Source organism: Stegostoma tigrinum, chromosome 6 (genome assembly GCF_030684315.1).
Source record: "Stegostoma tigrinum isolate sSteTig4 chromosome 6, sSteTig4.hap1, whole genome shotgun sequence".
In the NCBI taxonomy this organism is placed as follows: domain Eukaryota; kingdom Metazoa; phylum Chordata; class Chondrichthyes; order Orectolobiformes; family Stegostomatidae; genus Stegostoma; species Stegostoma tigrinum.
Window position 1 is genome coordinate 76,865,809 of NC_081359.1, and position 24,117 is coordinate 76,889,925.

Sequence of the window (24,117 nt, forward strand, 5' to 3'; positions counted from 1 at the left end):
ACAGTGGGTCAGAGGTTAGGGATCCTGCAGCTGGTAGATCACCTCCTGACTCCCCAGAGCCTGTCTGCTATCTACTAGGCACAAGTCAGATGTGTGATGGAATATATCTCACTTAGCTGGATGAATATAGCTCCAACTACACTTAGGACATAGCAGTCTGCTTGCTTGGCACTCCTGGAACACCCTCTCTAATAGCATTGTGGTTGAACACCATATGGACTACAGCAGTTCAAGAGAGCAGCTCTCCATTTGAGGAAAATCCTTTTCACCCAGAGAATGGTGGGGGTCTGGAATGTATTTCTTGCAAGGGTAGTTGAGGCAGGAAACCTCATGACCTTTACAAAAATACTTGGATGAGCACCTGAGGCATTGCAGCATTCAAGGTTATGGGCCTATCATGGGGAAGTGGGGCCAGTGAAAATAATGGTATATTTTTGGCTTGACCTGATGGGCCGAAGGATATCTTCTGTAATATACGGGTCTATGATTCTACCACCACCTTCTCGAGGGCAACAATGGACGTGCAATAAATATACCCCAGCCAGTGACAACTAGGTCCCATGGAAGAATGTATAAAAAATTGAAAACAACATCTTTTTGATAGGAAAAGTTATTTGTTGTGTTCTGAGTACTAATCTTTGTTTTGCACAGAAAATACATGCTTTATTATGGCAAATGGAGATGAAATATGCATTGGGGTGCTAGGTTCTGAAACAAAGGTATTTTCATGTACCAGCTCATATGTTTGGGGAGGCAGTAGTTAATGACCATACATAGATACTAGAAACTTCTAATCACAGAAGTATCTGTAGAAAATCAACTTCCAATTTGGAATAATTTAGGCAGCACCTGTGAATGTGAGACAGAGTTAACATATCAGGTTAATACCTTTTAGCAGATGACTGATCAAAACATCAACCTGAAACATTTCTCTCTCTTCACAGGTGCTGCCTGACCTGCTGAGTGTTTACGCTTGTTCTGACTTTATTTCTGATTTCCAGTATTGGCAGCGTTTTACTTATTTCCACATCTAGTCATTGTCCCAGCTGCTAAATAAGGCCCAATTCTCATTAAAGCCAAAAAGTCAAATGTTTAAGGTTTCCAGGGTAACTTGTAATGAACAAAAGGGAAAATGAGTTGAGGTTGACAGGGTGCTTGAGGGTGTGCTGAAGGGGTCAAAGTTTGGGTAGAAAGGTTTACGGCAAGTTGAGATTGAGCAGAAATGAATGAGAAAGAGTTTGGAGTGGGTCAAATCAAAGACAGATTTGAGAAATGACAAGATTATGTTGTCAAGTTTGAGGGAGTCTTTTACATATTTGAATGTCTTTGGATACACTGAGGTTAAAAAAACATATTGGTTACTTGGACTAATACAGGGACACAAAATAATAAAGCAAGGAAGGGTGCAGAGTTGGATGATCAGCCATGATCATACTGAGTGGTGGGGCAGGCTCAAAGGGCCTACCCCTGCTCCTATTTCTATGTTCCTAAACAGCAAAAGGAAATTGAAAGCTATTCTCAATAATAGTGACTACGAAACTACCATAGATTGTTGCAGAATTCATTTCATTCACTAATTTCCTTCAAGGGAAGAGTATTTGCCATCCTTAGCAGCTCTAGCCTACACGTAATGCAAACTGCCCTCTGAAGTGGCCTGACATGCCATCCTGTTCAAGGGCAACTGGGGGCAACAAATATTGTCTTTGCCAATAATGCCTATATCACATGAAAGAATAACTTACAGATCATGTAATAACTTTGTGACACAGGTTAAATCTCAGCTAGAGCACTGTTGACAATTCAGGGCACAACAGAGAGATGTGAATGCTTTGGTATAGGTAGGATGAGGTTTAGCAAGATATTATCAGAGATGACAGACTTCAGCGATAAGGAGAGATTGCAGTTAGGATTATCCATACACTTAAAATCAATGGCAAAGAACCTGAGGGGAATGTGGAGAATTTTTTTCCACTCCAGATTTCTCCAAATCAAGAACACTTCATGAAATGCAGTGGAAATTGAATTCATACTAATTCCAAAGACAGTGAGACAACTACCTGAGGACAAAATGCCTGCAGGGTTCGTGGGCCAAACAATACTGCTCTTTCAAAGAGCCAACAACATGTTGAAGATCTCTTACTGCGTTATAAGATTCTACAATTATAATCCTTGCACGAGTAAAAAACTCTGGAAAATTACAGGTAAGAAATGATTCTAGCAAAATAACTTGAGAAAAGCTCAGGTAGATCTGGTGAGGGTTGATGCATCAAAGTATAAGATGTCAAATATAGATAAAGAATGTATCCTTAAATGTTGAATCAAATTGAAACAAAGGCAGCTATAGTGAAACATAATAGAAACGGATTATTGGAGAAAGTTACTTGTTGATTGTTTAGTCTTAGGATGTTGGTAGGACAATATTTTCTTCCCATCTCTGGTTGCTCAGAGAGCATCAGAAGTCAATGTGAAGTATCCTCAAGTCAAATCATAACCGAAATCCTCGATCTTGGAAGTAAACTTCATGTTTTCTCAGTTTCCAATCTTGTACTGAGCTTACCATGCTAAGATCTATTATATTTTCAATATTTGTAAAGGAGTTTGATGAAAATAATTACTTAAAAGATAAAAGAACAAAACTGAGATACTGTTGTCTTATTGTATGGCTTTCGAACTCAATTTTCTACCAGTCTTAATATCAAAGTTGCACTCATCAGTAAGTGAGGCATTTTTTGGGCATTGTAACATTTAATGCGCCTTTATGGAGATTCTCCACTGACAAATATATTTCATGTGTGTAGCTGTGGCAGGTTGATTAACAACCACTTCTTCAGCAATAGCCAACATTAATTTATCAGATTAATTCTCTTCAAGGGCACTGGCAATACACCAGTAGTAATAGTTAAATTTTGCTTAAGCTTGTAATTACTAATGTGATTACAACAGAAGTCTTCTCCACATTTTAACGTAGCATGAGTAATGCACAGTTTGAAACATATTTTTATTTATCGTCTATTTGGTGGTCTATGGCCTGTTCTACATAAATGATTTCGGTGGGCTGTGAACACCAATAAAATGGTGCCTGTAGAAGGCGGCAAAGGTCAATATGGAAACTTAAGATTTTACAAACTGCATTATGCTTTAATAACCACATGTAATATGACCCTTTGAGTACAATAGTTCTGTGAAAACATGAAAGAAAACATTTAAGTTACAGAAGTCACAAATGTCTTTTTACAATCCTTTTGTTTTGGGGGCACAACTCACAAAAATCCAACTTCCTCTAGAGTCACTGTGTTGACTTGATGGCTTTTCATACAATTCTATCAACTCAAGAATCCCAGAGGCTTTGTCATCTCTTTTATTCTGTTCATTCCTTGTAATGATTCTGTGAGTTTGAAGCCTAAAAGCCTACGTTCTGAAGTAGAGTTGAGAATATGGAATTCAATCAGCAATAGCAACTTGTATTTTGATTATGCCTTTAATGTAACAAAACGTCACAGGAGGATTATAAAACAAGGAATCACATTCAATCACCTAAGGTAAAATTAGGTTTCTTCAAACAGCAGGGTTCTAAAGAGTACCTTCAAGTAGGAGAGTGAGGTCAGAAGTTGTGGAAGTGTAAGGAGGGGATTCCAGAGGTTGGGGTGTAGACAAAATTAAAGCACAGCCATCAATGGTGACACAATTGAAAAGGGGAATGCACTCAAGGCCAGAGTAAGAGGGGGTGGAGGAGATTACAGAGATAGGGAGGGGACCAGGCCACAGAGAGATATGAAAGCCAAGGGTGAGAATTTTAAAATTAAGGCAATGGTTGACTGGGAACCAACGCAGGTGAGTGAACACAACGGTGACAGGCAAATTGGATTTTGTTGCAAGTTAGGTCAAAACACTGAAGTTTGGAGGTGCTCCTGAAGGATACAATGTGGGACACCAGCCAGGAATGCATTGGGAAGAGGTCTAAAGGTAAAAATAACAAATGAGTTGAGAGAGTCAGGCAATGTTATGAAAGTGGAAATAGACAGGAGTGCAGATGTATACATCAGAAAGTTACTAACATGATAAAGTAAGTATCCAGGAGCATCCTGAATTACTGGAATATCAAACAGCTAAAAAAACCAACAACCATTTTTCTCACAGACAATTTGAGAGAAAACTAATCATTTAAGAACGTAGATAATACGAACTGCTGATGTTGGGGAATCTGAGATAACATGGTGTGAAGCTGATGAACACAGCAGGCCAAGCAGCAGAGGAGCAGGAAAGATTGACATTCTTTAGAAATGGGGGAGGGGATTCTGAAATAAATAGGGAGACAGGGGGATAGATAATGGATAAAGGAGAAGATAGGGTGAGAGGAGACAGACAGGTCAAACAGGCAGGGTTAGAGCCAGTGAAGGTGAACATAGGTGGGGAGCTAGGGAGGGGATAGGTCAGTCCAGGGAGGATGGGCAGGCCAGGGGGGAGGAGGGAGGGGCAGCAGGATGAGGTTAGTGGGTAGGGGACGGGGTGGGGCTTGAGATGGGAGGAATGGTTAGGGAGGCGGGGACTAGCTGGGCTGGTTTTGGCATGTGGTTGCGGGAGGGGAGATTTTGAAGCTTTTGGGAACCACTTTGCGAAACACCTACGCTCAGTTCGCAACAAACTACAGCTCCCAGTTGCGAATCATTTCAACTCCCCCCACCACTCCTCAGACGACATGTCCATCCTGGGCCTCCTGCATTGCCACAATGATGCCACCCGAAAGATGCAGGAACAGCATCTCATATTTCGCTTGGGAACCCTGCAGCCCAACGGTATCAATGTGGGCTTCACAAGCTTCAAAATCTCTCCTCCCCCGACCACATGCCAAAACCAGCCCATGTAGTCCCCGCCTCCCTAACCATTCCTCCCACCTCAAGCAACACCCCCATCCCCTACCCAATAACCTTATCCTAATCCCACCCCCAAACTGTCCGTCCTCCCTGGACTGACCTACCCCCTTCCTAGCTCCCCACCTACGTTCACCTTCACTGGCTCTAACCGCGCCTGTTTGACCTGTCTGTCTCCTCTCACCCTATCTTCTCCTTTATCCATTATCTATCCCCCTGTCTCCCTATTCATTTCAGAATCCCCTGCCCCTCCCCCATTTCTGAAGAAGGGTCCCGACCCAAAACGTCAAACTTTCCTGCTCCTCTGATGCTGCTTGGCCTGCTGTGTTCATCCAGCTTCACACCGTGTCATCTCAGAACATAGCCTTCTTTGCTAGGAGGCCACATATATGGAACTGCATGGTGCCAGGTCATCAAAAGCTTTGAAGATCTCTATGGAAATGTTAGGTGAGAGATCAAAGTGTTCATAAGGTAACTTTGGAGCTGGGTGATATTGCAATAAAACTGCCAGTAAAAAGACCTATCAGGCCAGAACTTTCAAGATGACACATATTTTTAGAAATTAATGGCATCTTGCATGATGATAATAAAAAGGAAGGTTACACAACCATGAAGAATACAAAAGTTAACTTTCTTTGACATATTATGAGAGGACAAAACAATTCTATAAATTATACAACATATCCTCATTATTTTATGGCATTGTATCATAAACTGAATCAAGTCATTTTCAATGGTAAGTTGTAAACACAAACACTCAAAAGCAAAATTATTTGAAAGGCTACATACTGTAATCTGTTCAAGACAAACAATATATGTATGGATGATTAATGGGAGACTGGGCTGCAGTCAATGAAGATTTTGCGTTATATATCTTTCGTAGTTTTGAAGTTTGACTGTGCTTAGCATCAAAAAGGGGTACTGCCACTGATGAACTTCTCCAAAGCATATAAACGTTTTTGATGTTTTTATGTTGCAGTGCCTGAGTTGGAGGTTGGCTCGATCTTCAAATTTTTTTTTAGAAAAAGCATTTGAGAACATCTGAAAAAACACAGGTTTATCATCAGATAAGAAACCTGGTTATTGCTGTTGACAGTGATTAGAGATGTTCTTAGATCAATCTATTCTCCATTTCAGTTTCCTTTGATGAAATCAGTATTATATAATTGCAATGGGCATACTGAGATAAAGGAGGATTACAAAAATTCCAGATATAAGTATAGCTTCTAAAACATTACATAACTGGCTTTACATAATATGTGGAATATTAAAATCGCCAGCTGATACTTTTTCACAAAAATCCACAAACATTTCAGCCACCAGCATAGGTTGTGATCAATTGGTTGTTGGTGGAACTCCACAGTAAGTACTGAACTGCAGCACTATGTTACAACATCTGTTCTATTTTCACATCTTATGTGAACAGAAGGATATGGAGGGACAGTTTCCTATGGTGAACAAGACTCTGGTTCCTCACTGAATCCTTCTTACCATCCATCAACCTGAATAGTTAATGTGACATGAGGAGAGTACATCTCAGCCCCATCCTGGGTAGGAATTTTGGATTGGTTGGTCTTGGTTGAGTGTGAACTGCTGAGAAATTAAACCAGGGGTCCAGTGTAGGGTGTGTTTGGCCACTGACCTGCCCTCTAATGCATGTAATTATGAATTCACTTCTAGATAAGACTATTCTCAGCATATGGGTTTGCTGATCTAAACTCCTCTTGGCTGGTTTATTTTATCTTTATTCATTTATGGGACATGGACATCATTGACAAGTTCTGGATTTGTTTCCAGTCTCTAGTTGCCCGTAAACTGGGTGGTTTGCTTGGCCATTTCAGAAGATAGTTAAGAGTCAACAAGTAGGCCAGACTAGGTAAGAGTGGCAGAATTCCCTTCCTAAATAAAATCTGCTGTTTTTTACACCATCGATTATGGTTTCATGGTGTTGAGGTTAAATTTACATTCCAGATTTATTATTTGATTCAGATTCTACTAGTTGCCATTTGAATGCCAGTAGCATTTGAATCCAAGATCCCAAGGCATTTGCTTGGGCCTCTGGATCACTGCGTCAATGACATTATCAGTATGTCATTATTTTCCCATGGTATACAGAGGAGGCCTAATATACATATTAATAGAAAATCTAGAATCAGTCCACTCATCTGCTATATGGAAGGAAATTGGGTAAAACTATTCATGTCATTTTGTATTACGTATATTTGCAACAATTTAAAAGTTACTGGAATGGTCAGGACTATCACTTTGAGATACTTCTATAAGGCAGTCACATGAGATCTAGGCTCAGAGAGACAATTTCCATTCACAGCATTAAATGATTTGAATGGGGCTTCCCTCTGGGGCAATGTGATAGCAGTTTTGATTGGCAGCAGTGTTGGCCAATCCCCAGAGAAAGAAGTAGCCAGAGGGCCAGTGAGCCAGAAGAACTAAATAAAAATTCTTCTAAGGACAAAGTAAGAGGATAGATTCAATAGAAAATGTTTAATTTAACCTGATTAGTGAAGAAATATGAAGTATTTTGTTACATTTTCTCCATCATAAGGCAGGCTTGTAAAAGAACGCAGTTCAACAATAGGTACTGAAATTTATCACACTTTGTCCAACATGGAAAACTGGAGAACTACAAGTAGAGGAAAATTATGGAACCCAGTTCAAGTGATCATAAAACTCGACACCAAGCAAGAAATTACACCATGCCTAAACAAATAATACAAGTTCACTGTTTCCCCAGTAGCTCAATATGTGAAATGTTGATACTGGCAAAAGAATAAAAGATACTTATTGTATTTGCACTCTTTTGTTCATATAATAACAAGAATAAAATTATGCCAAAGGACACAGACAATAGCAAGTCAGGTTGCACAATGTGGTGAAAAACAGAGATCAATACCAGCCTCTGCTGTTTAGTAACTTCAATACTGGTTCCCCATAAGGGCACTGGTGCCCTTACTAAACTTCTTATAAATTCATTACAGTGCGGCCAAATTCAGCATCAAATTTGTAAATGGATTTAGAGATGACACCACTTTAGTAGGTTGAATCTCAAACAATGAGACAGAGTACAGGATAGAGACAGCCAGTTTAGGAGCATGGTGTAAAGACAACAAACTCTCCCTGAATGGCAGAAAAACGAAGGAATTGGTCATCGACTTCAGGAAGCAGAGTGTAGGACACACCCCTGTCTGTATCAACGGTGCTCAGGCAGAGGTGGTTGAGAGCTTGAAGTTCTCAGGAATAAGTATCATCCACCTTGATGCTACAGTCAAGAAAGTACAGCAATGCCTCTACTTCCGCAGAAAGCTAGGAAATTTGGCATGTCCACAATGACTCTTACCAATTTTTATAGATGCACCACAGAAAGCATCCTATCCTGATGCATCACAGCTTGGTAAGGCAACTGCTTTGCCCAAGACCACAAGAAATTACAAAGAGTTGTTAATGCAACCCAGTTTATCTTGAAAACCAGCCTTTCTTGCATTGACTCTGTCTATGCTTCCTGCTGCCAGGAAAGCAGCCAACATAATCAAAGAGCCCTCTCACCCCAGTTATACTTGCTTCTACTCTCTACCATCAGACAGAAATACATAAGTTTGAAAACACATACCAACAGATTTAATTTCAGCTTCTTCCCTGCTGTTATCAGACTTATGAATGGACTTCATATATTACAGGTGATCTTTCTTTACAACTTCTCTATCTGTTAACACCATAATCTGCATTCTGATCTATTACCCTAATGTACTAATGGAACATATGATCTGTCTGGTTAGCACACAAAACAATACTTTTCACTGTATCTCTGTTCATGTGACTGTCATAAATCAAAACACCAATTATCTGAACTAACAGTGCTTATTTTTTGTGTATACACCAGCAGCACTAAAGGGGGATGTGTTGGCCAAATGGTATTATTGCTGGACTGTTAATCCAAAGACCCAGACCCAATGTTCTGGGAATCCGGGCTCCAATCTCGCCATGGCAGATAGTGGAATTTGAATTCAACAAAATAAATCTTGAATTAAGATTGTAATAATAACCATGAATACATTGTCGATTGTCAGATAAACTAATCTGGTTCACTAATGTCCTTTTGGGAAGGAAACTGTCATCCTTACCGGTCTGGCCTACATGTGACTCCAGACTCAGAACAATGTGGTTGACTCTTAACTGCCCTCTGAGCAGTTAGGGATGGGCAATGCATACTAGCCTAGCCAGTGACACCCTCACCTCGTGAATGAATAAAAGGAGGAATGAAAAGTTCCTTTCCGGATTCAAGTAGAATGTGAAACTTATGTCTAAGTTAGGGATTTGGTTTTCCTTTTAGGTAAAAAAAATTCCGTTTTAGCAGCCATCAGTTGAAAAATTTCTTCATTGACTTCCTATCACAACACTTATTTCTCCTCTTTCCATGATTTGAAACAAACAGCATAGGTCAAAGATGAACTCTGTTGATCCAGTGGACTGACTAAATATAAAACCCATTGTTGAAAAGGTGAGTCTGCATGCCAGCATTATTGGGTGCAGCATAATGACCTGTATTGCAGCTTTGACCTTATACAATGACCTGGCGAGTCACTTTTGATGCTACTAGTCTGTCACTTGCATAAATCTGAAGTGATGACAAACAAAACTTTACGTGAGATAGTGCGAATTAGAATGCATTTAGTTAAAGTCTACTTAAAGATTTGCTGGTGAGGTCATCAGCTTGTGCTAAATCAGATTTGAATTCGAGTAGGAATTAGTAAGATTGCAGATATCATGAATTCTTTGAATTTCATGCATTTTAATATAAAAATGAATGAAAAGCAGAGACAATGATTTTACTGAATGAGCTGAAATTCTTTTCAGACAAACACGTGTGCAGTCTTGTGAGAGATGAGTTGGAATAATATTCTTGTTCAAGAAGTGTGTTAATGAAAGGCTAGTGGAGAAGTAAATAGAGAAAAGGAAATAGAAATACCAAAATCTGACCAGGACCCCCCTCTCAAAGCAGTACATTGGTCAGATACAAGGGCACATACTTTGCTGCATCTGAGTACTTGAGATAGGACAGGTAGATGAGTAAGATAAGTGAGTGTTTGGGAATAGTGACCATATTGTTGCAAAGTTACCTCAAATTAGAAAGGGAAACTAGAACACCAGGTTGAATTAAGATAGCTTTACAGAGTTGAGCAATCTCGCCGAGGTGAAATGGTTGACACACTGGACGGTACAGCAACATTGGGATGGATGCTCAGCAATATCCCTTATGCTCACTGATCTATATTGGTTCCCATTTAAACACAGCATTTACCATAAAACACTCATTCTTGTTCCAAAATCCTTTCATAGCTTTTCTTCTGTACCTGTCTAATCATCCCACCCAGTTAACACAAATCAACTTCTCCCAATGGCTGTAGAGCTCCTGCAGAAGTCAAACTCTGGATTCGACTCAGTAAGAAGCACAATGGACATGATCTTCACAGAAAGATATACAGTCATAGCCATACAGTTACAGCACAGAAACAAATGCTTTGGTCTAACCGTCCATGCCAACCACAACTTCAAGTTCATTACATATTTGAACCATGTTTTGTGTTAAAAAAAAATGCCCCATATGTCCTTTTTAAATCTTCCTCCTCTCACAATAAGATATGCCCCAGTGTTAAAATTCCCTCACCAGAGGGAAAAGACACCTGCCATTCATGTTATCTATTTCTTTCTCCTGATCCTCTGATGCCGCTTGGCCTGCTGTGTTCATCCAGCTCTAAACCTTGTTATCTCACCTTATTTGTACTCATGCTTTTGAAAACCCCTAAAAGGTCACCCCTCAAACTCGTATACTCCAGTGAAAGAAGCCCCAGCCAATTCAGCATCTCCCTACAACTCAAACCTTCTACTCCTGGAAACATCCTGGGAAATCTTTTCTGAACCCTCTCTAGCTTCCTATAATAATATCCTTCCAATAAGAGGGCCACCAGAACTGGAGATAGTAAACAGAAGAGGGTTCATCAACATTCTGCATAACCTCAACATGGCATTCCAACTCCTATAGTCAAAAGTCTGAGCAATGAAGGCAAGCATACTAAATGCCTTCTTAATCCACCCTGTCTACCTGTGATGCAAACTTCAACTAATTACGTACCTGAAACCCTCTCTATTCTAAGGTCTCTCTATTCTACAACACTACCCAAGGCCCTAATTTTAATTGTATAAGTCCTGCTCCTGTTGGTTTTACCAAAATGAAATACCTTGCATTTATCCAAGTTAAAGTCCAACTGCCATTCCTCAGCCCTTTGACCCAATTGATCAAGATCTCTTGGTAATCTCGAATAACTTTTTTCCCTGTCCACTACACCACCAATGTTGGTGTCATCTGCAAACTTACTAACTATACCTTTTATATCCTCTTTTAAATCATTTATATAAATGACAAAGTGGACCCAACAGTGATGCTTGTGGAACGCTGTTGCTAACAGGCAACCAGTCTGAATCTGAAAAACGACCCTTCACCACCACTCTGTCTCCTGCTGTTAAGCCAATTATGTATCCAATTGGCTAGCTCACCCTGAATCCCATGCGGTCGAACATTACTAAGTAGTCTATCATGTCTTGTCAAAGTATGTCCAAGAAAAGTGCAGAAAACAGCAGCAACTTTATATGTGGCCCTCTGCAACCTCACAAAAGACCAATGGCCTCAGCAAGTTGGAGACACTATGGTCTACAGGCATCATAGTGCGGCCCTTCATATGTGGCTGCCCACAGAAATTTGTCACTTTTCTTACTACACAACAGCATGCAAGCCATGATTCTGAACATTATTTTCCATTTTCTTCGTTACAACAGATCTGAGTGAAACCAGACCTGAAACGTCAGCTTTTGTGCTCCTAAGGTGCTGCTTGGCCTGCTGTGTTCATCCAGCTCCGCACTTTATTATCTCCGATTCTCCAGCATCTGCAGTTCCCATTATCTCTTGACAAACCCAAACTCTGTCTTACTTTAAACTGTGAAAAGTTGATTACAAATAACATTCACAAGAGTTTTCTAATGTACTTTTAAGAATAATAAAATGTTTATTAAACAAAAGCTACATTATATCCAGCAAAAAATGTTGGAATGATTTGATGACAAATATCATAAAAAGGTGCAAGCTTACCTTCCTTAATTCTTTACAAACCACATCAAAGACTTATAGCTATCTTCACATCAAGGTTTCTTGTTCAAACTGACACATCTGCAACTGATATTCATTCACTGAATTTCTGTGCCTTTACTTAACCTTTTCCTTCAGCTAGTACCTCATCCTGAAACATCTAAAATAAGCTGCAAACTAAACTGACTGTCACTTTCACTTCCGAGCAAACACGTGTTCCCAAAACTCAAGGATTTTGCAGGATTTCTTACCAAAATATTTATCATTCCTGTCTCTGTTCTCTGGCACATAGTGGTGTACAGTACAGAAAACAGAGACCCTTCAGTCCAACTTGTCTATGCCAACCAGATATTCTCAATTAATCTAGTCACATTTGTCAGCATTTGGCCCATATCCTTTAAAACTCCTCATATTCATACACCCATCCAGATGTCTTTTAAAAGTTGTAACTGTACCAGCCTCCATACACAATTATTGACTGACTTAGAGTCGTAGAGCCCCAACAGTGCAGATAGAGGACATTCAGCCCACAAAGTCTGCACCAAGCTACCGAAGAACATCGCATCCAAAGCTACCCTGCATTTAGCTAAGCTAATCCATCTAGGCTGCATATCTTTGTACTGTGGGAGGAAACTGGAACACCCAGCAGAAATCACCACAGATACAGGGAGAACATGCAAACTTCGCACAGAGATTTGCCCAAGGCTGGAACTGAACTCAGATCCCTAGCGCTGTGAGGCTGCAGTGCTAGCCACTAAGTCACTATTGATGTTAATGTGATGTTAATCAACAGTATCGTTTTGTCATGGATAGTGTGAAGTTGCTGCACTCATCAAGGCAAATGGGAGTGTGCCATCACATTCCTAACTTGTGTCTTGGTGGACAGGCTTTAGGGAGTCAGAAGATAAGTTACTTACTGCAGGATACCTGGCTTCTGACCTGCTCTTGCAATTACAGTAGTTATGTGGTTAGTCCAGTTCAGGTTCCAATCTAACTCCTAGGATGTTGATAGTGTGGCATTCAGTGATGATAATGCAACTGAATTTTCAAGAGGCGGCAGTAAGACTATCTTTAGTTACAGATGGTCACTGCCTGACATTGTGGCACAAATGTTACTTGCTTTTTGTCAGCCAAATCTGGATACTGTCAAGGTTTTGATAGATTCAGACATGAATTGCCTCAGTATCTGAGGATTAGACTGGATTAGATTAGATTCTCTACAGTGTGGAAACAGGCCCTTCAGCCCAACAAGTCCACACCGCTCCTTGAAGCATCCCAAGCAGACCCATCCCCCTATAACCCACACACCCCTGAACACTATGGGCAATTTAGCATGGCCAATCCACCTAGCCTGCATATATTTGGACTATGGGAGGAAACCCAAGCAGACACAGGGAGAACGTGCAAACTCCACACAGACAGTTACCAGAGGCTGGAATCGAACCCGGGTCCCTGGTGCTGTGAGGTTGCAGTGCTAACCACTCAGCCACCGTGCAAATGGTGCTGAATATTTGCAATCACAGGTGAACATCTCCTTCTGACCTTATGATGGAGGAAAGGTCATTGAAGAAGCAGCTGAAGATGGGTGTAGGATAGGACCCCAAGGAACTCTTCTGGTGAGATGTCCTGGAGCTGAGATAACTGATTTCCAATAATCACAACTATCGTCCTATGTGCTAGGTATGACTTCAACCAACTATCTAAAATTAATCCATGGCTGGAATCTTCTGAACCCATGCATGACACAGGTATTTGGTGAGAAAGTTGAGAAAAATCACTTGAGATTGGCAATAGGAGATTTCTGATGTTGAGAGTAAAAAGTCCTATTTTCCAGACAAGCGTTGGGAATAGCAGGATGAGAATCTTGTTAGTGAGCTTTGAGAGGCCATTTGTTTGGATTAACATCTCATTGTTAGTTAATCTTGCTTCACTTATGAACAGTTTCCCATTCTCCCACCTTCCAGATAGAAACAACAATATTACATTTCCCTGCATGAAAGTCAGTGTGGCAACTGAGTTCACTGCTTGCTCTTCTGGCTTTTTGTTTGCACCGACATTTCAGTGTGCAATCCATGGTCAGTGACTCTCACTTCACCGTATCTATGGAAGTCAGCATCGGGCATGTATCAGCCTTACTGCATCATCATGACGCCCACTTTCATTACAGTTCTGCAATTCAAAGCTGCATTTTGGAGTGCATCAACTCCTTTCACTGTAATGCTGTGGGTAGGACATCTTGCATACAGGGACAGGCACCCACCTCAATGATTTTCTAAATTCACTTCTTGGATGTGGTGTCACTGATTGGGCTATCATTTATTGCCTGCCACTAGTTTGATTGGATTTGAAATGGGTGCATTTTCCCCTTAGAGGGGCAACACTTAATCTTCCTCCTAGGTACCTTACAACTTTCAGGACTTAATTCTGAAGTTAACTATTTCAACGTACGAACACCTCTGTCCATGGTCATTACTTACCCTGACATCCCAAAGTCCTGATCTGTATGGGCTATTCCCAGCACAGCTAGTCCATTTTCAACTATTCACAGAGACAACAAGGTGTAGAGATGGATGAACACAGCAGGTCAAGTAGCATCAAAGAAGCAGGAGAGCTGACGTTTCGGGCCTAGGCCCTTCTTCAGAAATGGGGGAAGGAAAGGGGTTTCTGAAATAAATAGGGAGAGAGGGTTCCTTTTATCACCTACTCAGCCTTTATTTCTTCCCTGGCTTACTATCAGCAAATCTTTTGTCTGCTTCCTTTTTCTCCCTTTCCCTCTCTCACTGGGAATCATTTCCACCTATTTGTTTTACTCCTTAACCGTCCATTCCTCATTCTATGAGTGGTTAAGAATCAAACAATCCCAACCCACTCATTTTTGAACTTCATGTTCGCACAAATGATCTTACAAGTGTATTAATGAAAAGAGAATTATTAAATGTGCAGTTCAATTCCTAAGAAGACACAAATAACAATTTATTAGTGATAATCAAAAACAGCAACAGTAATTATTTCACAGTTGTCTTTACCGAAGAGATTACCATAGATCTGAGTGTTAATGTGTGCAGGAGGACTGAAAAGTGGCTAATATAGTGGACACTTATTTTGGAATGCCTTACTGAACTGACTTGAACAACAGGAGACCAGCTGCCTAAGGGGAATTTAAAACCTTTAATGAAAGATATTGATCTGGAAAAGAAAAATTAGTTAGGAGTAGCTAATAACAATTTCAGAAGGGGTGATCATGCTTGACAAATATAGAATTCTTTACATGTGTAACAATAAATGTGGAAATGTAGTTTCAGGAAAGTCTTCAACAAGTTACCAGAAGCAAGAATACTAGGAATAACTAAAGAATTTGCAATTAGCAAACTGGATTAAAAGCTGTCCACAAGCAAGAAAGCAGAGAGCCAAGCTTGGATGGAAGTGGGCAGTCATGCACAAAATACAATACAGTTCTCAGGCTAATAATGGTAATGATTTCAGACTAATTTGTACAGAGGCCAAAGGGAGTGATGCCAGAATTTGATGATGAATGGAAAGTAGAGGTAATTCTTCTCATAATTGAAGAAAGCCAAAAGAGATTTTGCTAAAATAGGGAAATGAACTGAAAGGTAGTAGATAGGAATTCATTGTAAGTACTTGCAAGGTGATTCATTTTGAGAAAAGAAATTTGGAAATAAATCATAGAATCCTACACTTCGGAAACAGGCCCTTCAGCCCAAACAAGTCCACACTGACCCTCAGAGCATCCCACCCAGACCCGCAATCCCACTTAATCTACACATCGCTAAACACTGTGGGCAATTTAGCAAGGCCAATCCACCTAGCCTGCACATCTTTGGACTGTGGGTGGAAACCCACGTAGACACAGGGAGAATGTGCAAACTCCACACAGATAATCACCCAAGAGTAGAAGTGAACCCGGGTCCCTGGCACTGAGAGGCAGCAGTGCTAACTACTGAGCCACCGTGCCATCTGAAGTTAGTTCAGTGCTGTTTTTTGCCCATCCTTCTTAATATTTCCTTTTTTGGCTATACGGCCATCTTTCCCTGTGTCTCTCTGAACGTTGCCACATTTTTCTATGGCGAAGGTACGAAATAAATGAGTTTTGAGTGAGGCTTGAAAACAAGTACCTCAAAAATTTCAAAACTCCATGTAAATATAGAGAAAATTTCCCCTCCTCAAATCGAACTTTTATCTGAAACTCAGCAGCTATTCCTGAAAGGTAATACAAGTCAACAACATCTGTTCTGTCTGAAAATTGTGGCAGTCAAAGATGTGGCTCCTTACCTCTATAATGTACAGCACCACATTTTTGTAAAAACAGTAAAGAATGCACTTTGTCACTCTGATATAACTCCAAGCTCCATGGACTAATAGAAGTTTTTCCAAATATGAAAACTAGAAGCAAAAGAGCTTTTATCAGTATCACAACGACTTATTTTAAGTAACACTAAACAGCAATTAATGCACAGGATGGATAAATATGCAAAGACAAATATTAAATGATACTAAAAATGTTATAACATTCAAACGATAATCAGGTTTACAAAATCAAAGATCCACTTGCAGTAATTTCCTTGGTGTAGTAAGACTGAAATTGTTTTATTAGGAATCAGAAATCATTCAGATACAGTGGTATTTATAACATGATCAGGCACTGCTTTCAGTCCCCCTTCCTTTCACCAGTACTGGGGTTCCAATCACAACCCTTTCAACTTCAGCACATATTTACTGAGTGGAGAGTCTACATTTTTTTTTACTTCTTCCACTCCAAATGCAAGAAATATATTACCTTTCCTTCTGTACAGAAGGGAAGAAGATCCTGTATAAAGCTTGGCACAAGACTATTGGCACTCATTCCTCTACCATACGATTATAAGCCCATCCTTTGTGTTATAACTACCTACTTAATTTCACTGTAGATCCTGAAGCGTGTCGCTCCATGGTGCATGTTCAAGTGTTTCTTGAACAAAACATGTAATGAATAGCGGACCCTGGCAGAAGTTGGTTTATTTGATTACAGACAGCATAAGAAGGGGAGAATAAGAGTCATCATATTGAGGATGTTGCAAGCAATGGAAGAAGTAATTGATTAACATTTGACATTAACTCACAATCTATACTTGGAGTTTGATGGAAGGTTCAAGAATACTTAATCCTCCAGGCAAGAAGGTCCTTGCTGGACCAGTAGTGGAAAATGTACCAATGATTTGTGATTGTATGGTGCAAGTTGGTTTGTTAAATTCACAATGTGTACACAGGTGCCCCAAGAGATGGCTACCATCAATCTGAAGTCAGTTCTTCCGGGTTAAGTGATTATCATGCACCTTTAACAACAAGGATGCTTCACACTCTATATCAGACTAATAGAAAGATTATAAATGTATTTTTCATTTGACTGGGGTTTGGAGAATCACCCACTGTAAAGGGAATTAGTGCCAAAAGTGCATCAGTCACTGAAGTGGAAGAAAATTTCCATATTACAAGAAAAATACTTCTGAGTAGACCACAATCTCTGGAATAATGATATTCAGACATTTTTTAAAATCAAAGTTATTTCTAGCTATTTACAATCTATACTAAATTTTGAAAAGGAGACAGGGTAATGTATTGAAATCTGAAGATGATACAAAGCTAGGCGGAAAGCTAAGCTGTGAGAAAAAGGTTTGCTAAATTGGTCCCTGGGATGAGAAGGTTGTCATTTAGTGGGAGGCTGAGAAATTGAACCGAAATTCTTTGGCGTTTAGGGAAAAAAATGATCTCACTGAAACTTACAACGTTCTGAAGGGGCTTGACAGGATAGACATTGATTGTTTCCACTGGTTGAGGAATCTAAACCACAGGAGGCACATGATCAGGGTAAGGGCCCATCATTTAGGATTGAAAAGAGAATAAATTACTTCCCTTGAAGGGTCTGAGTCATTGAAATTCACCAGCTGAGGGGGTTTTGGATCTTCTATTATTAAATGCATTTAAGTCTGCGCTAGACAAATTTTTGATCTCGTAGGAAACCAAAGGTTGAGCAGGCAGGCAAATGGAATTGAATCCCACAGTCAGCCATGATTATTCTGTCAGACTGTCAATTTCAATGCTCCGCCCTGTCCTCCTGTCTTCTGGTTATGTAACATGAAGTTTTAGTTGATAATAAATTTGCTTGCCCTGGTAAGAAAAGGTACCAACTTTGATGCAGTAGCAAAACATTCTGATTGCATTTGTACAGGAGTTGGCATCTTGTAAACAATAAAGTAGATTTTTGATCATGATCAATAATTGAAAGTATTAAAGTCTCTAACCTGTGCTATAGAGTAATCAGACGAGTTAGTGGCTTGCAGGCCTTCATTGCCACTAATCCCCACTCCAACATGTGCAGTCTGAATCATCCCGACATCATTGGCTCCATCTCCGATGGCCAGGGTGATAGCATTAACATGGTTTTTCACCATTTCTACTATTTCAGATTTTTGGAGAGGAGAAACTCTGAAATGAAGTAACACATAAATCACTATGACAGCTTTGGATCCACAAGATTTTTGCATAAAGCACAAGACCCCATCTTGTGAAATAAATACTGGTACACTCCAGCTTCCTATCATTTAAATTCCATGGTGGCTTTTGGGGTTAATTCATGAAACACTGTGCATGAAATATTTAGCAGTTCAGAAAGCCAGAACCCCAAATAAGATCTTGCACATTGTCACGCTTGGCTTCGGACGTGAGCAGATAGTGGTCTAATTATGCGGTGCATTGTGTCTTGGAGGGGCAGGAGGGTGGTAACATTAAAATCACATGTTAATTAGAACAAAATTGGTTTCGTCTTAGTCTTAAAGTAATAGATCATCTGCTACTACATTAGAAAATATAGTGATACCAAGTGAAATTGCTCACCTATATAGGCTGAACAATATTGACTGGCATTATGCATAATGATGGTGAAGATGAGCATGTCAGTGCAAAAGACAAGGTGGAAGTGTTTCCAAACATCAACTGAAAGTACAAAGTAGACAATGCAACTCAGCCTTCTCTGAGGGCCCAGTGTCACGGATGGCAATTTTCAGCTAACTGAAACGATATCAGGAAATGCCTGAAGGTACTAGATTTAGCAAAGGCGCATTTTGTCTTTTAGTCCCCATGTGTTATAAATAATTACACTTCAGTTTCAGAAAGGTTACAAGCACTAATGTTTAAAACAACATTGCTTTCCATCCTGGGTATAAAAGACCGCGTTAGGCTGGTGTTCTGTTACATATCACATAATTTCTTAGTTCAACCACAATCATTGCCACCTGGAAGACTGGAAAACGTGCCCCAGATCAAGTTATACCCTTAGTCAAAGTGATCTAGTGTAGCTGCAACACTATAACTTAGATAAATTGTTTTTATTTAATTCATTCATGAGATGTGGGTGCCATTGGCTAAGACAGCATTTATTGCCCATAGTTGTCCTCAAGAAGACAGTGATGATTTGCCTTCTGGAACTGCTGTAATCCATATTTTGTAGGTAGACCCACAATGTTGTTGGGGAAGGAATTCCAGGATTCAGAGCCAATAACACTGAAGGAACAGTGGTATATTTCCAAGTCAGGATGGCAAGTTGCTTGGAGGGTAACTTGAAGGTAATGGTATTCCCTTGTATCTGCTGGCCGAGTCCTTCTGGATGGAAGCGGCTGTGAATTTGGAAGGTGTCGTCTAAGGAGCTTTGGTGAATTTCTGCAATACATTTTGTAAATGGTACACACTGCTCTGACAATGCATCACTGATGGAGGGAGCGGATGTGTTGCCAATCATGTGCACTGCTTCGTCTCGGATGGTGTCAGATTTGGAATGTTTTTGGAGTTGCACATTCAGGCATGTGGGAGCATTACTATCATACTTATGACTTGTGTCTTATAGATGGTGGCAGGTTTTCACAAGTCAGGAGGTGAGCTACCTGCTGCAGTATTCCTTGCCTCTGACCTGCTCTTGCAACCAGTGCATGTGTACGGCTAGTCCAGTTCAATTTTTGGTCAATGGGACATCCCGAGGATGTTGATTGTGGGAGATTCAGGGACGGTAATGCCTCAGATTGTCATGGGACGCTGATTTTTTTTCCCCTCTTACTGGAGGTGGTCATTGTTTGGCATTTGTGTGGCGCAAATGCTACTTGCCGCTTTCCATCATGCTGTTCTTGGAAATGGGCTGCTTCAGCACCTGTAGAATAGTGCTTAATTATGACCTGCAAAAAAAATTTGAAATAACTGGATGCGTCTGTCAGTCTACTTAATCATGTAAGCTGTTGTCAACATTTCTATCAAGGGGCATTTGCTCTCCAGCGGTCAGTTTGGAATCTGGAAGTATCAGGTCTAATTATAGCCTGAATTGAAATATGAACAAAAGAGATGAACTTCAGAGGTTATGGCATTCGACAGAACTTAACATCAATATTTCATCAACAGTGGCATCAAGGCCTCCTATCAAAACTGACGTTCCTGGGAATCAGTCTGAATTCATACCCAGCACAAAAGGAAGTTGGTGTGGTTGTTGTAGGGCAATCTTTAAGCCTCTGCAGGAGCTCATAAGGCACAGCACCGGCCCAAACATTTTTTTTCTTTATCAGTTATCTTCCCTACGTAATTCAGTCAAAACTATTCAGACCCACTCATAATTTATCATGAGACATAATCACAACAGCACCTCCTCCATGATAATTCTCAATCCTGCAAGGCTGTGTACTCAGCTCCTTACCATACTCCCTATTCACTCACGACCGTGTGGTCAAATTTCGCCTTAACTCCACCTACAAGTTCACTGACAACAGCACTACTATAGGCCAGATATTGAATAATGATAAGCCAGAATACAGGAAAGAGATACAGTGGCATGGTGTAAAGATAGCAATCTCTCCCTTGACGTTAGTAAAAGTGCTGGTCATTGAGGTGGAAATAGTGTGGAGCATGAAGTTCCTAGGAGGAAGCAATAATCTGTCCTCATCCACTCACACTGATGCTACGGGCAAGAAAGCACAACATGCCTCTATTTCTTCAGGAGGCTAAGGAAATTTGGCATGCTCATAAGAACGCTGACCAATTTTTATGGATGCACTACAGAAAGCATTCTATCCAGATGCATCATGGCTTGGAATGGCAACTGCTCTGTCCAGGACCATAGAAACTAGGCAGTTGTGAACATGGCCCGGTTCATGACACAAGTCACCTTTCCATCCATTGACTCCATCTAACTTCTTGTTGTCTCTGGAAGGCAGCCAACATAATCAAAGACTCTTCTCATGCTGGTTATAAACTCTTCCAACCTCTTTCGTCTGGCAGAAGATACAAAAGTATCAACAGATTCAAGAACAGCTTCTTCCCGGCACTTACTGACTTCTGAATGGACCCCTCAAATTTTAAACTTAATATTGATCTTGCTCTTCGTGTGCCTTCTCTGCAGCCGTAACACTGTTCTTCATTCTGTTCTATTGCACTAATACATTTTGTATGGCATGATCTGCCTGTTCTGCACGTTTAAAAAACATCCCCAATACCTAGGTATATGTGACAATAATAAATCAAATCAAATCAAACTCAAAACCATTCATGCCCACATCCAACAAAACCTGACAATGCTCAAACTTGAGTTAATGAGTGACAAGTAATATTTGTGCCACGCAATGCTGTGAAATGACATCACCAGTAAGATAGAAGCTAAATTTCTCCCATTGACAATTAACAGCATTATGATTGCTGAAACCTCACCAACAATATTCTTGGAGGCAAGTGATAGTGTGGATACTATAGAGCAAAAACTTCACTGTAAAGCTCAATAAGCGCTGGGGTGAAAAAACAAGTCTGAGGCTAGGGATTCTGTGAAGTGCAACTTTCTGACTCCCTCGAGTCTGTCTCTCACCTATAGTGTACAAGTCAGGAATATGATAGAATATCTTCCAATGAATGCAGTTCTAAAAAAACCTCAAGCACTGCACTATTATCCAGAACAATTTTTTTTGTATCCCATTTAATATCTCGAACATTCACTCCCCTTCACCATTTGTACAAAGTGATAGCAGTGTGTATCACATGTAATCTGCTCTGCAGCAACTCACCTGCACAAAACACAACATCTCTACCCGAGGAAGGCAGTAGATACCACCTGCAACTTCTCCACTATGTCAAATATCATTCTGACTTGAAACCTAATCACCATTACTTCAATGTCTTGAAAACAAATGCCTGAAAATCCCTCTCTAGTAACACTTTGGGTGCCCATAAACAAGGACTGCAGCTGTTCAAAAAGACAGCTTACCAGTTTTAAAAAGGACAGTTTTGGATGGGTACTAAATGTTGGTCTTGCCAGAGGTGCATCTTGAGTCAATAGAAAGAACAAACCAAGAAATGGCACACTGTTCTTTTGAATATAAACAATACCTAGCTCTTTGCTTGCAAACTGTCCAAGCTGGAGAGAAATCCACATATCAACTCTCGACTAGACTTTCTTCTTAAAATTGACAGTATATTTTGAATACTGATGAAATGCCAGACATTCATGAACTGTGTTTTAAAAGGTCCAGGACTAGGTACCCAATCATGATCCTAGAGTCTGAGTCATATGGCACAGAAACAGGCCCTTCAGTCCAACAAGGCCAGGCTGAACATAATCCCAAAGTAAACTAGTCCTATTTGCCTGTACTTGGGGCCTTATCCCTCCAAACCTTTCCTAATCACATACTTAGCCAAATGTCTTTTAAACATTGTACCCACTACCCACCACTTGCTCTGCAAGTTCATTCTACACATGAACCATCTCTGTGTAAAAGAATTGCCCTTCATGTCTTTTTTAAACTTTCTTCCTCTCACTGTAAAATGTGCCACCTTGTCACGAAATCCCCAACACTAGGGAAAAGATACCTGTCATTCACCTTATCATTATTTTATAACTCTTCATAGGGTCACTCCTCAATGTTCTATGCTCCAGTAATAAAGGTCTTGGCCTATTCAGCCGCTCCTTATTACTCAAACCCTCCATTACCAGTAACAATCTGGTAAATCTCCTCTGAACTCTCTCCAGCTTAATAGTATCCTTCCTATAATAGGGCAACCAGAACTGGACACAGTTTTTGTTCAGTATACTGTTTATTTAACTGGTCTTCAGGCATTCCTCAACAATATACTGGTCACTCTCAGTAGAGATATTACATAGGCATGCTCAACTCTCTCATCAAAAGATGTGGAGGTGTTGGTGTTGGAATGAGGGGAACAACGTCAGAAGTCACATGACATCGGGCCAAAGTCCAACAGGCCCACCTGAGACCAGAAGGCCCTGAAGCACCATTTCCCCCATCAGATCACCTGATGAAGGAGCAGCACCCAAAACCTGCAACCTCAAAACAAACCTACTGGGCCACAACACGGCATTGTGTGACCTGGCTCTCAAACGGCAAAACATGATTCAGGGTCTCTTGCTTCTGTAAATCATTGTCAATAACATATTCATTCTCTCCCACTCATGCTGAAAGAGTAAATTAAGCTCAGGAATGATCTTCAGTCTCGTCTACTTGGTATCTGCTTCATCTGGCATCTCCTTAAAGGGAAATGAAAAATCTACAATATCAACCTGAGGTCCTAGGGATGGTGTTTCCTCAAAGATAACTGATTTACAGCAGATTGAAAGTCAAAAGGAATGTCTTCTGCAGTGAGTGAATAAGGAAGATTCAAAATCCACTTGCCGAGGTCAGTGCAGCTCAAACAACATGCAAGAAGCTTGACACCATCCAGGACAAAGCAGCCTGGTAGATCGGTACCACGTCCACAAACAGTCACTTTCTCCACCACCACTCAGCAGCAGTAGTTTATGCCATCTACTTGGTGCACTGCAGAAATTCACCTAAGCTCCTCAGACAGCACCTTCCAAACCCATGATGGCTTCCATCTAGAAGGACAAGGGCAGCAGCTACATGGGAACATCACCACCTGCAAGCTCCTTTCCAAGCCATCCTGACTTGGAAACATTTCACTGTTCCCCCACAGTCACTGGGTCAATATCGTAGGAACCTCCCAGCTCCATCTCCCCCTCACCCTGACATTGTGGGTGTACCTACACCAAATGGTACAAGATGGAGGCTC

General features: G+C 40.5%; 1 protein-coding gene across 4 annotated transcripts in view; it reads right to left on the reverse strand.

Moving 5' to 3' along the window:
• The window catches only part of atp8a2 (ATPase phospholipid transporting 8A2), a 498,882-nt gene that overhangs the window by 114,277 nt on the left and 360,488 nt on the right, over positions 1-24,117 (reverse strand). For all 4 annotated transcript variants that reach the window (XM_048533131.2, XM_048533132.2, XM_059646682.1 and 1 more), the window contains 2 exons: positions 18,318-18,501; positions 16,312-16,422 (listed from right to left, as the gene is read on the reverse strand). In XM_048533131.2, the coding sequence (XP_048389088.1) occupies positions 16,312-16,422; positions 18,318-18,501 (295 nt within the window). The remainder of the gene's footprint in view (positions 1-16,311; positions 16,423-18,317; positions 18,502-24,117) is intronic.